Here is a 13,507-nt window from a genome sequence, read left to right as displayed (position 1 = left end):
AAAGGGCCAGTAGTAAAGGAAAGGGCCAGTAGTAAAGGAAAGGGACAGTAGTAAAGGAAAGGGACAGTAGTAAAGGAAAGGGACAGTAGTAAAGGAAAGGGACAGTAGTAAAGGAAAGGGACAGTAGTAAAGGGACAGTAGTAAAGGGCCAGTAGTAAAGGGCCAGTAGTAAAGGGCCAGTAGTAAAGGGCCAGTAGTAAAGGGCCAGTAGTAAGGGCCAGTAGTAAAGGGCCAGTAGTAAAGTAAAGGGCCAGTAGTAAAGTAAAGGGCCAGTAGTAAAGTAAAGGGCCAGTAGTAAAGGGCCAGTAGTAAAGAGACAGTAGTAAAGGAAAGGGACAGTAGTAAAGGAAAGGGACAGTAGTAAAGGAAAGGGACAGTAGTAAAGGAAAGGGACAGTAGTAAAGGAAAAGGACAGTAGTAAAGGAAAAGGACAATAGTAAAGGAAAGGAACAGTAGTAAAGGGACAGTAGTAAAGGAAAGGAACAGTAGTAAAGGGCCAGTAGTAAAGGAAAGGGCCAGTAGTAAAGGAAAGGGCCAGTAGTAAAGGAAAGGGCCAGTAGTAAAGGAAAGGGCCAGTAGTAAAGGGCCAGTAGTAAAGGGCCAGTAGTAAAGGGCCAGTAGTAAAGGGCCAGTAGTAAAGTAAAGGGCCAGTAGTAAAGTAAAGGGCCAGTAGTAAAGTAAAGGGCCAGTAGTAAAGTAAAGGGCCAGTAGTAAAGTAAAGGGCCAGTAGTAAAGTAAAGGGCCAGTAGTAAAGTAAAGGGCCAGTAGTAAAGTAAAGGGCCAGTAGTAAAGGAAAGGGCCAGTAGTAAAGGAAAGGGACAGTAGTAAAGGAAAGGGACAGTAGTAAAGGAAAGGAACAGTAGTAAAGGGACAGTAGTAAAGGAAAGGAACAGTAGTAAAGGAAAGAGACAGTAGTAAAGGGACAGTAGTAAAGGAAAGAGACAGTAGTAAAGGGACAGTAGTAAAGTAAAGGGCCAGTAGTAAAGTAAAGGGCCAGTAGTAAAGTAAAGGGCCAGTAGTAAAGGGCCAGTAGTAAAGAGACAGTAGTAAAGGAAAGGGACAGTAGTAAAGGAAAGGGACAGTAGTAAAGGAAAGGGACAGTAGTAAAGGAAAGGGACAGTAGTAAAGGAAAAGGACAGTAGTAAAGGAAAAGGACAATAGTAAAGGAAAGGAACAGTAGTAAAGGGACAGTAGTAAAGGAAAGGAACAGTAGTAAAGGGCCAGTAGTAAAGGAAAGGGCCAGTAGTAAAGGAAAGGGCCAGTAGTAAAGGAAAGGGCCAGTAGTAAAGGAAAGGGCCAGTAGTAAAGGGCCAGTAGTAAAGGGCCAGTAGTAAAGGGCCAGTAGTAAAGGGCCAGTAGTAAAGTAAAGGGCCAGTAGTAAAGTAAAGGGCCAGTAGTAAAGTAAAGGGCCAGTAGTAAAGTAAAGGGCCAGTAGTAAAGTAAAGGGCCAGTAGTAAAGTAAAGGGCCAGTAGTAAAGTAAAGGGCCAGTAGTAAAGGAAAGGGCCAGTAGTAAAGGAAAGGGACAGTAGTAAAGGAAAGGGACAGTAGTAAAGGAAAGGAACAGTAGTAAAGGGACAGTAGTAAAGGAAAGGAACAGTAGTAAAGGAAAGAGACAGTAGTAAAGGGACAGTAGTAAAGGAAAGAGACAGTAGTAAAGGGACAGTAGTAAAGGGACAGTAGTAAAGGGACAGTAGTAAAGGGACAGTAGTAAAGTAAAGGGCCAGTAGTAAAGGGCCAGTAGTAAAGTAAAGGGCCAGTAGTAAAGTAAAGGGCCAGTAGTAAAGTAAAGGGCCAGTAGTAAAGGAAAGGAACAGTAGTAAAGGAAAGGAACAGTAGTAAAGGAAAGGAACAGTAGTAAAGGAAAGGAACAGTAGTAAAGGAAAGAGACAGTAGTAAAGGAAAGAGCCAGTAGTAAAGGAAAGGGCCAGTAGTAAAGGAAAGGGCCAGTAGTAAAGTAAAGGGCCAGTAGTAAAGTAAAGGGCCAGTAGTAAAGTAAAGGGCCAGTAGTAAAGGAAAGGGCCAGTAGTAAAGGAAAGGGCCAGTAGTAAAGGAAAGGGCCAGTAGTAAAGGAAAGGGCCAGTAGTAAAGGAAAGGGCCAGTAGTAAAGGAAAGGGCCAGTAGTAAAGGAAAGGGCCAGTAGTAAAGGAAAGGGCCAGTAGTAAAGGAAAGGGCCAGTAGTAAAGGAAAGGGCCAGTAGTAAAGGAAAGGGCCAGTAGTAAAGGAAAGGGCCAGTAGTAAAGGAAAGGGCCAGTAGTAAAGGAAAGGGCCAGTAGTAAAGGAAAGGGCCAGTAGTAAAGGAAAGGGCCAGTAGTAAAGGAAAGGGCCAGTAGTAAAGGAAAGGGCCAGTAGTAAAGGAAAGGGCCAGTAGTAAAGGAAAGGGCCAGTAGTAAAGAGACAGTAGTAAAGGAAAGGAACAGTAGTAAAGGAAAGGAACAGTAGTAAAGGAACGGAACAGTAGTAAAGGAACAGTAGTAAAGGAACAGTAGTAAAGGAACAGTAGTAAAGGAAAGGGACAGTAGTAAAGAGACAGTAGTAAAGGAAAGGGACAGTAGTAAAGGGACAGTAGTAAAGGGACAGTAGTAAAGTAAAGGGACAGTAGTAAAGTAAAGGGACAGTAGTAAAGTAAAGGGACAGTAGTAAAGGGACAGTAGTAAAGGGACAGTAGTAAAGGGACAGTAGTAAAGGGACAGTAGTAAAGGGACAGTAGTAAAGGGACAGTAGTAAAGGGACAGTAGTAAAGGGACAGTAGTAAAGGGACAGTAGTAAAGGGACGGTAGTAAAGGGACAGTAGTAAAGGGACAGTAGTAAAGGGACAGCAGTAAAGGGACAGCAGTAAAGGGACAGCAGTAAAGGGACAGTAGTAAAGGGACAGTAGTAAAGGGACAGTAGTAAAGGGACAGTAGTAAAGGGACGGTAGTAAAGGGACAGTAGTAAAGGGACAGTAGTAAAGGGACAGTAGTAAAGGGACAGTAGTAAAGGGACAGTAGTAAAGGAAAGGGACAGTAGTAAAGGAAAGGGACAGTAGTAAAGGAAAGGGACAGTAGTAAAGGAAAGGGACAGTAGTAAAGGAAAGGGACAGTAGTAAAGGAAAGGGACAGTAGTAAAGGGACAGTAGTAAAGTAAAGGGACAGTAGTAAAGGGCCAGTAGTAAAGGAAAGGGCCAGTAGTAAAGGAAAGGGCCAGTAGTAAAGGAAAGGGCCAGTAGTAAAGGGACAGTAGTAAAGGGCCAGTAGTAAAGTAAAGGGCCAGTAGTAAAGTAAAGGGCCAGTAGTAAAGTAAAGGGCCAGTAGTAAAGTAAAGGGCCAGTAGTAAAGTAAAGGGCCAGTAGTAAAGTAAAGGGCCAGTAGTAAAGTAAAGGAACAGTAGTAAAGGAAAGGAACAGTAGTAAAGGAAAGGGACAGTAGTAAAGGGACAGTAGTAAAGGGACAGTAGTAAAGGAAAGAGACAGTAGTAAAGGAAAGGGACAGTAGTAAAGTAAAGGGACAGTAGTAAAGGAAAGGGACAGTAGTAAAGGAAAGGGACAGTAGTAAAGGGACAGTAGTAAAGTAAAGGGACAGTAGTAAAGGGACAGTAGTAAAGGAAAGGGACAGTAGTAAAGGGACAGTAGTAAAGGAAAGGGACAGTAGTAAAGGGACAGTAGTAAAGTAAAGGGCCAGTAGTAAAGGGCCAGTAGTAAAGTAAAGGGCCAGTAGTAAAGGAAAGGAACAGTAGTAAAGGGACAGTAGGAAAGGAACAGTAGTAAAGGGACAGTAGTAAAGGAAAGAGACAGTAGTAAAGGAAAGAGACAGTAGTAAAGTAAAGGGCCAGTAGTAAAGGAAAGGGCCAGTAGTAAAGGAAAGGGCCAGTAGTAAAGGAAAGGGCCAGTAGTAAAGGAAAGGGCCAGTAGTAAAGGAAAGGGCCAGTAGTAAAGGAAAGGGCCAGTAGTAAAGGAAAGGGCCAGTAGTAAAGGAAAGGGCCAGTAGTAAAGGAAAGGGCCAGTAGTAAAGGAAAGGGCCAGTAGTAAAGGAAAGGGCCAGTAGTAAAGGAAAGGGCCAGTAGTAAAGGAAAGGGCCAGTAGTAAAGGAAAGGGCCAGTAGTAAAGGAAAGGGCCAGTAGTAAAGGAAAGGGCCAGTAGTAAAGGAAAGGGCCAGTAGTAAAGGAAAGGGCCAGTAGTAAAGGAAAGGGCCAGTAGTAAAGAGACAGTAGTAAAGAGACAGTAGTAAAGAGACAGTAGTAAAGGAAAGGAACAGTAGTAAAGGAAAGGAACAGTAGTAAAGGAACAGTAGTAAAGGAACAGTAGTAAAGGAACAGTAGTAAAGGAACAGTAGTAAAGGAACAGTAGTAAAGGAACAGTAGTAAAGGAAAGGGACAGTAGTAAAGGGACAGTAGTAAAGGGACAGTAGTAAAGGGACGGTAGTAAAGGGACGGTAGTAAAGGGACGGTAGTAAAGGGACGGTAGTAAAGGGACGGTAGTAAAGGGACAGTAGTAAAGGGACAGTAGTAAAGGGACAGTAGTAAAGGGACAGTAGTAAAGGAAAGGGACAGTAGTAAAGGAAAGGGACAGTAGTAAAGGAAAGGGACAGTAGTAAAGGAAAGGGACAGTAGTAAAGCAAAGGGACAGTAGTAAAGGAAAGGGACAGTAGTAAAGCAAAGGGACAGTAGTAAAGGGACAGTAGTAAAGGGACAGTAGTAAAGGGACAGTAGTAAAGGAAAGGGACAGAAGTAAAGGAAAGGGACAGTAGTAAAGGAAAGGGACAGTAGTAAAGGAAAGGGACAGTAGTAAAGGAAAGGGACAATAGGAAAGTAAAGGGACAGTAGTAAAGTAAAAGTAGTAAAGTAAAGGGACAGTAGTAAAGGGACAGTAGTAAAGGAAAGGGACAGTAGTAAAGGGACAGTAGTAAAGGAAAGGGACAGTAGTAAAGGGACAGTAGTAAAGGGACAGTAGTAAAGGGACAGTAGTAAAGGAAAGGGACAGTAGTAAAGGAAAGGGACAGTAGTAAAGTAAAGGGACAGTAGTAAAGTAAAGGGACAGTAGTAAAGTAAAGGGACAGTAGTAAAGTAAAGGGACAGTAGTAAAGTAAAGGGACAGTAGTAAAGTAAAGGGACAGTAGTAAAGTAAAGGGACAGTAGTAAAGGGACAGTAGTAAAGGGACAGTAATAAAGGGACAGTAGTAAAGGGACAGTAGTAAAGGGACAGTAGTAAAGGGACAGTAGTAAAGGGACGGTAGTAAAGGGACGGTAGTAAAGGGACGGTAGTAAAGGGACAGTAGTAAAGGGACAGTAGTAAAGGGACAGTAGTAAAGGGACAGTAGTAAAGGGACAGTAGTAAAGGAAAGGGACAGTAGTAAAGGAAAGGGACAGTAGTAAAGGAAAGGGACAGTAGTAAAGGAAAGGGACAGTAGTAAAGGAAAGGGACAGTAGTAAAGGAAAGGGACAGTAGTAAAGGAAAGGGACAGTAGTAAAGGGACAGTAGTAAAGGGACAGTAGTAAAGTAAAGGGACAGTAGTAAAGGGACAGTAGTAAAGGAAAGGGACAGTAGTAAAGGGACAGTAGTAAAGGAAAGGGACAGTAGTAAAGGAAAGGGACAGTAGTAAAGGGACAGTAGTAAAGGGACAGTAGTAAAGGAAAGGGACAGTAGTAAAGGGACAGTAGTAAAGTAAAGGGACAGTAGTAAAGTAAAGGGACAGTAGTAAAGTAAAGGGACAGTAGTAAAGTAAAGGGACAGTAGTAAAGTAAAGGGACAGTAGTAAAGTAAAGGGACAGTAGTAAAGTAAAGGGACAGTAGTAAAGTAAAGGGACAGTAGTAAAGTGACAGTAGTAAAGGGACAGTAGTAAAGGGACAGTAGTAAAGGAAAGGGACAGTAGTAAAGGAAAGGGACAGTAGTAAAGGGACAGTAGTAAAGGGACAGTAGTAAAGGGACAGTAGTAAAGGGACAGTAGTAAAGGGACAGTAGTAAAGGGACAGTAGTAAAGGGACAGTAGTAAAGGGACAGTAGTAAAGTAAAGGGACAGTAGTAAAGTAAAGGGACAGTAGTAAAGGGACAGTAGTAAAGTAAAGGGACAGTAGTAAAGTAAAGGGACAGTAGTAAAGTAAAGGGACAGTAGTAAAGTAAAGGGACAGTAGTAAAGTAAAGGGACAGTAGTAAAGGGACAGTAGTAAAGTAAAGGGACAGTAGTAAAGTAAAGGGACAGTAGTAAAGGGACAGTAGTAAAGGGACAGTAGTAAAGTAAAGGGACAGTAGTAAAGGAAAGGGACAGTAGTAAAGGAAAGGGACAGTAGTAAAGTAAAGGGACAGTAGTAAAGGAAAGGGACAGTAGTAAAGTAAAGGGACAGTAGTAAAGGAAAGGGACAGTAGTAAAGTAAAGGGACAGTAGTAAAGGAAAGGGACAGTAGTAAAGGAAAGTAATAAAACATTCAAACATGGAATAACATTGATAGAAATGGCTGAAAGTTGGACAATATTTTGGACATAATCTATTGTACTGTATCAACGTCAGTGTCAAACACCAGAACATGCATTCATTGTTAACAGTAGATTTTTTCTTTCACAGTACACATCAAAAAATTATATTAATCCACAATCCAATATAAAAACGCAGGCCAAATCTGCATTTGTGAAGCACAGACAAAAATAAGTTTAACAAGTTAGGAAAAAATCTTAAATGTGAATTTCAACAGTTTTTTTGTATGTTTTTTTACCCTTTTACATTCACCATCACAGAAAGTCTCAAGAAGGCTACTCTAAGAATAAAAATATATATATGTATTTGAGACTGATTGCTGTTCTTCGGGTGGCAGGCACTTTTATCTAAAAACCAATTAGGCAATATACATGATATACTGTACACCTTGGTAGTCTCTCTCGACTGGCAAAGAGTTGCCTTTAACTCTCGAAGCAAGTTAGGAAACTCCCCAGAGGGCCCTCAGTTTCAGGAACTAACAAATAAACACACTTTTTCTGACAAATGTTCCTAAATGTACCGTAATTTCCGGACTATAAGCCGCTACTTTTTTCCCACGCTATGAACCTTGCGCTTTATACAATGCCGCGACTAATTTATGGATTTTTCTCGCTTTCACAAATTCATGCCGCCAAAAAACTGAGCACCGTCACATAATGTGACGTAAATCGAGTGCGCTCAAACTTTCCATCATTCTGATTACGGTAGTCATTTTGTCACCCTCATCATGGCAAAGACACGGAGAAATGCATATGATGCAGCTTTCAATTTGAAGGCGATCGATCTGGCTGTTGGAAAAGGAAATAGAGCTGCTGCACGGGAGCTTGGCCTTAATGAGTCGATGATAAGACGTTGGAAACAGCAGCGTGAGAAACTGACTCAGTGCAAAAAGACAACAAAAGCTTTCAGAGGAAAGAAAAGCAGGTGGCCCGAACTAGAAAATGAGGCTTGGATGACAAGTGGGGAGAAATCCTTCACTAAAACGGGCCGCATGCGAAGAGCAACTTATGGTCAAGTCTGCCAGTGGGTCCTGACAGCGTGGAGCTGCTGCTTATTGAAGAGGGCAGCATGAGCTCAGCGGGGAATTTGCCTCCGGATGAAAGTGAGGAGAGCAACAATGAAAACGATCCAACATCGGATGAAGCAATTCTGAGGCTATTCAACTCCGACACCAAAGGAGATGACTTCAGTGGTTTCAGTGCACAGGAGGAAGATGGTGACCAAGGACTTTCTTGGTAGGCTACTGTTTACTGCTATTTAAAAAAAAAAAATGTTACAAGCCTGTTTCGTTAAAGCCTATTTATTTTTGTTACAAGACGTGTTTCGTTAAAGCCTATTTATTTTTGTTACAAGACGTGTTTCGTTAACCTGTTGAGGCTAGGGGGTGCTGTTGTCACTATTTATGTAAATCGTGTAATTTTTGAAACGGCTTCCTACTAAATTCTTGATCGTACAATATGCATATTATTATTATTATTGGATAGAAAACAGTCTCTAGTTTCTATAGCCGTTGAAATTTTGTCTCTGAGTGGAACAGAACTCATTCTACAGCAATTTCCCTGACATGGAGTCAGATTTCACACATTTTGGCCCCTGATCTGGAGTCAGTTAAAAGGCCACTGTTATTGCTATGAGTATACAGACACTGCTTACGTCTTCCCCTGGATGCCTTTACGTGATGACGATTTGAATGGTATCGATTGCCCAATCACAGCCACTATAAAACAAAAACACGTGTAGGTAGGAACTCTTTTCCAGCTGCGTCAGGCGCGCGGAGGACACCGACCTGCACTTTTTCCAAGCACTAGTGAAGCCAGTTATATTTCTCCGGTCATATTTCTACTCGTTATAGGAGTTAAAAACATCATAAGGTAGTTAATTTAAACCGTTTTATAGCAATTTATTTCCGTTTAGTGCGATTTTGGGACATTTATTTCTGAGACACTGTGAATCTCTGGGCACGGTTCCAGTTCATGCCGAACGCAATGGGCATTTATACATGGCAAGAGGACAGCTTTCGACCAAAAGACGATTAGACCCAAGAAAGGATTCTTTGCCCAAGATTCTGATGGAAGAACAGCTCAAAGTAGGAACAATTTATTATGATAAATCGTGTTTCTGTCGAGAAATGTTAATCGCTTAGGACGCCATCTTGTTTGACGTAGCTTCGCTTGGCGCAAACTGTATTGAAAAGTAAGGATAATTTAAAAAATGTAAATCAGCGATTGTATTAAGAATTAAATTGTCTATCAATCGCTGTCCACCCTATATTTTTTAGTCACGTTTATGAGTATTTATGTCTACGACTAGATCACTGTCTAATATGGCGCACGACATTGTCTGACCAGCTGGGCAACTTTTGTCATTGTCTAACCATGATTTTGGTGGCTAAATATGCACATTTTCGAGCAAACTGTATATGTATGTTGTAATGTGATGTTACAGGAGTGTCATCTGAAGAATTCTGAGACGGTTAGTGAAAAAATTAATATATTTTGGCGATGTTTACGTTATCACTCTCTTTCGCTAGAATCAATGCTCTGGTAACGTTTGCATATGTGGTATGCTAATATAACGATTTATTGTGTTTTCGAGATGTAAGACACTTAGAAAATCTGAAATATTGTCTGTATTCACAGGATCTGTGTCTTTCGATTAGTGTATGCTGTGTATTTTTACGAAATGTTTGATGATTAGTAATTGGGTAAACACGTTGCTCTATATATTTATTCTAGTCCATTTGTGACGGTGGGTGCAATTGTAAACTATGACATCTACCTGAAATATGCACATTTTTCTAACAAAACCTATCCTATACCATAAATATGTTATCAGACTGTCATCTGATGAGTTTTTTTCTTGGTTAGTGGCTATCAATATCTTAGTTTAGCCGAATTGGTGATAGCTACTGGTGTTGGTGGACAAATAAAAGATGGTGTCTTTTGCTAATGAGTTTAGCTAATAGATTTATATCTTTACATATTGTGTCTTCCCTGTAAAACATTTTAAAAATCGGACATGTTGGCTGGATTCACACGATCTGTGTCTTTCATTAGCTGTATTGGACTTTAATGTGTGAAAGTTAAATATTAAAAAAAAATTTTTTTTTTGAATTTCGCGGCTCTGCCTTTTCAGTGGAATGTGGGGGGGGGGGGGGTGCCGCCAGTCCTAGACAGGTTAAAGCCTATTTATTTTTGTTACAAGCCGTGTTTCGTTTAAAGGCTGTGTAAAGTTCATTTGTTTCAATGTACCGGTAGGCACCTGCGGCTTATAGACACGTGCGGCTTATTTATGTACAAAATACATATTTCTTTTAAATTCAGTGGGTGCGGCTTATATTCAGGTGCACTTAATAGTCCAGCAATTACGGTACATTTCACACTTTGGCTAAGAAAAAAAACATTTCTAAGCTCGTCTCTGATCCTGAATTTACAAATAAAAATAATACTTTATAATCTGAATAATTTAAAGAGAAGTTCAAGAATAACATTTTCAGAAAGTGTCATAAGTGCACACAGTCACATTCCTTTAAATAAAGTGCTCTTCCTTAGAGGCTAGTAAAGATAGTTAAAGGAGTAAAGGGAAGGAAGGTCATTTGAAGAAGTCAGTGGGACGGTGACGCTGTACATCCTGGTGGGGTCGGGGGGAGTTGTAGTCTAGACCAGGGGCAGTGGAAGCCTCGGCTCTACGGTGGAGGGGTTAGAACCAGAACCAGAGGGAGCATGTGGCAAGGGGCTGATGCCCAGGAAGGGAGGGGGCAGGTGTGCAGACTTGGCAGACTGAGGACGGGCTGGCCGGGGCTCTCTAGGTGGAGTAGTAGGCCTCTGAAACACTGGTTCCTCAGTCTTGGTCACCCCTCCCTGGGTCTTGTCTCTCTGTGCCTGCAGACCGGCACAGTGGGGCACTTTGGCATCTGGCTGGGCCGGGGAGGATGAGAAGAATTGACCCGATGTTGTGCTCTGGTCGGTGGGCTTGTGTAGGGCGTGTTCTCCGCAGGCCTTCTCGTCATGGTACTGTCTGAGGCGGATGTGCCAGGCCAGGCTGCAGACTGCCGACACAGTCTTGAACTGGTGGATAACGTTCCGGGGGATGAAGTAGATGTCGTCGTCACACAGCTGCACGCGGACGTAGTGGATGCCCTCCCGCCTCAGCTGGTTCAGCTTGGCATCGTCTACCCACTGGACACACTGCAGAGAGAGAGGAGGATTAGAGGCAGGCCTACCAGATCCATTCCCAAACAGCAGCAGTAAGTCTGTCCTGTCACACCTGCCTGCTATCTTCACCAACACTGAACTGAATTCCAGAACACTCCAGAGAAGATCATGCAGAATTGGTCATTCTCTGGGACCAGAATAAAGACTCTGGTTCTGCAAATTAAAGCTCTAAACTGACTCACTAAATGGCATATTATGACATCCACGCCAAGGCTTTCCCCCTCATGTCTGATCCTTTTTATGACTAAGTCTATCAGACATCTGATCTGCTATGATCCCATACAGAGGAGATTCATGCATCACCCCAACAGATTCAAGGTTCAATAAGAGCTCCGTTCCTACCTGAGACACGGGGGGCTCGTACAGATCCAGCTGCAGCCTCTGGACCACATCGTTAAAGTCTTCTGCGTGGAAACACACCACATCTTTGGTTATCCTCGGATGCGCACTCCTGTAGATCAAAGACAGTTAGTTCACACCTACACAAATGTTGATACAATGTGGAATCAAAGGTGAAGAGTCAAATTAGTTTAACAAATAACAGGAATCCGTGATGACAACAGAAACACTGGATGAAGCATCCCAAACTGGAATTATTTAACCATCATAGTCATACTGCATTGCAGCTGAGAGCCAAGCAGACCTGAATGAATACCAAACACTTCCCAAACACTCACCATTCCCCAAACTGCCCTACTTTCAGTAAAAACTCACCATTCCCCAAACTGCCCTACTTTCAGTAAAAACTCACTATTCCCCAAACTGCCCTACTTTCAGTAAAAACTCACCATTCCCCAAACTGCACAGCCTTCAGCACGCCCACTGCTGCCGTACTCTGCCAGTCGAAGCTCTGGCCCACGTGGTCAGCATGAGCCCTGGTCCGGTCCTCAAACAGCACCTCTCTGGGCTCACTGGTCCTGGGCAGGTAGTGAAGGTTCTTAATCTCATTCATGGACCTATAGAGAGCAAATGGAGAGCACATACTACAGTCAACCACTAGCAGAGAAGAGGAAGAGAGGAGGACTGGGAAAGAGAAGGAGGGAGACAGTGAGGACAGAGAGGAGGAGTGGGAAAAGGGATGGAGGGAGACAGTGAGGAGGAGTGGGAAAAGGGATGGAGGGAGACAGTGAGGAGGAGTGGGAAAAGGGATGGAGGGAGACAGTGAGGACAGAGAGGAGGAGTGGGAAAAGGGATGGAGGGAGACAGTGAGGACAGAGAGGAGGAGTGGGAAAAGAGATGGAGGGAGACAGTGAGGACAGAGAGGAGGAGTGGGAAAAGCAGAGAGGAGGAATGGGAAAAGAGATGGAGGGAGACAGTGAGGAGGAGTGGGAAAAGGGATGGAGGGAGACAGTGAGGACAGAGGAGGAGGAGTGGGAAAAGGGATGGAGGGAGACAGTGAGGACAGAGGAGGAGGAGTGGGAAAAGGGATGGAGGGAGACAGTGAGGACAGAGGAGGAGGAGTGGGAAAAGGGATGGAGGGAGACAGTGAGGACAGAGAGGAGGAGTGGGAAAAGGGATGGAGGGAGACAGTGAGGACAGAGAGGAGGAGTGGGAAAAGGGATGGAGGGAGACAGTGAGGACAGAGAGGAGTGGGGAAAGGGATGGAGGGAGACAGTGAGGACAGAGAGGAGGAATGGGAAAGAGGATGGAGGGAGACAGTGAGGACAGAGGAGGAGTGGGGAAAGGGATGGAGGGAGACAGTGAGGACAGAGAGGAGGAATGGGAAAGGGGGTGGAGGGAGACAGTGAGGACAGAGAGGAGGAGTGGGAAAAGCAGAGAGGAGGAATGGGAAAAGAGATGGAGGGAGACAGTGAGGAGGAGTGGGAAAAGGGATGGAGGGAGACAGTGAGGAGGAGTGGGAAAGAGAAGGAGGGAGACAGTGAGGACAGAGAGGAGGAGTGGGAAAAGGGATGGAGGGAGACAGTGAGGAGGAGTGGGAAAAGGGATGGAGGGAGACAGTGAGGAGGAGTGGGAAAAGGGATGGAGGGAGACAGTGAGGACAGAGAGGAGGAGTGGGAAAAGGGATGGAGGGAGACAGTGAGGACAGAGAGGAGGAGTGGGAAAAGAGATGGAGGGAGACAGTGAGGACAGAGAGGAGGAGTGGGAAAAGCAGAGAGGAGGAATGGGAAAAGAGATGGAGGGAGACAGTGAGGAGGAGTGGGAAAAGGGATGGAGGGAGACAGTGAGGACAGAGGAGGAGGAGTGGGAAAAGGGATGGAGGGAGACAGTGAGGACAGAGGAGGAGGAGTGGGAAAAGGGATGGAGGGAGACAGTGAGGACAGAGGAGGAGGAGTGGGAAAAGGGATGGAGGGAGACAGTGAGGACAGAGAGGAGGAGTGGGAAAAGGGATGGAGGGAGACAGTGAGGACAGAGAGGAGGAGTGGGAAAAGGGATGGAGGGAGACAGTGAGGACAGAGAGGAGTGGGGAAAGGGATGGAGGGAGACAGTGAGGACAGAGAGGAGGAATGGGAAAGAGGATGGAGGGAGACAGTGAGGACAGAGGAGGAGTGGGGAAAGGGATGGAGGGAGACAGTGAGGACAGAGAGGAGGAATGGGAAAGGGGGTGGAGGGAGACAGTGAGGACAGAGAGGAGGAGTGGGAAAAGGGATGGAGGGAGACAGTGAGGACAGAGAGGAGGAATGGGAAAGGGGGTGGAGGGAGACAGTGAGGACAGAGAGGAGGAGTGGGAAAAGGGATGGAGGGAGACAGTGAGGAGGAGTGGGAAAAGGGATGGAGGGAGACAGTGAGGAGGAGTGGGAAAAGGGATGGAGGGAGACAGTGAGGAGGAGTGGGAAAAGGGATGGAGGGAGACAGAGAGGAGGAGTGGGAAAAGGGATGGAGGGAGACAGAG

The 13,507-nt window shown here is 44.3% G+C and overlaps 1 protein-coding gene across 1 annotated transcript in view; it reads right to left on the bottom strand.

Annotated features, from left to right (window-relative positions):
* Positions 1-6,390: 6,390 nt before the first annotated feature.
* The window catches only part of LOC129829814 (lysine-specific demethylase 9), a 75,639-nt gene continuing 68,522 nt past the window's right edge, over positions 6,391-13,507 (bottom strand). Inside the window, exons 5-7 of the mRNA XM_055891750.1 lie at positions 11,445-11,612; positions 10,999-11,107; positions 6,391-10,629 (exon numbers count right to left, since the gene is read on the bottom strand). Coding sequence (XP_055747725.1) covers positions 10,099-10,629; positions 10,999-11,107; positions 11,445-11,612 — 808 coding nt within the window. The 3' untranslated portion in view covers positions 6,391-10,098. The remainder of the gene's footprint in view (positions 10,630-10,998; positions 11,108-11,444; positions 11,613-13,507) is intronic.

This window comes from Salvelinus fontinalis, chromosome 31 (genome assembly GCF_029448725.1).
Source record: "Salvelinus fontinalis isolate EN_2023a chromosome 31, ASM2944872v1, whole genome shotgun sequence".
NCBI lineage: Eukaryota > Metazoa > Chordata > Actinopteri > Salmoniformes > Salmonidae > Salvelinus > Salvelinus fontinalis.
Note: the sequence above shows the minus strand (reverse complement) of the source record. Positions and strands in the feature narration are given on the sequence as shown.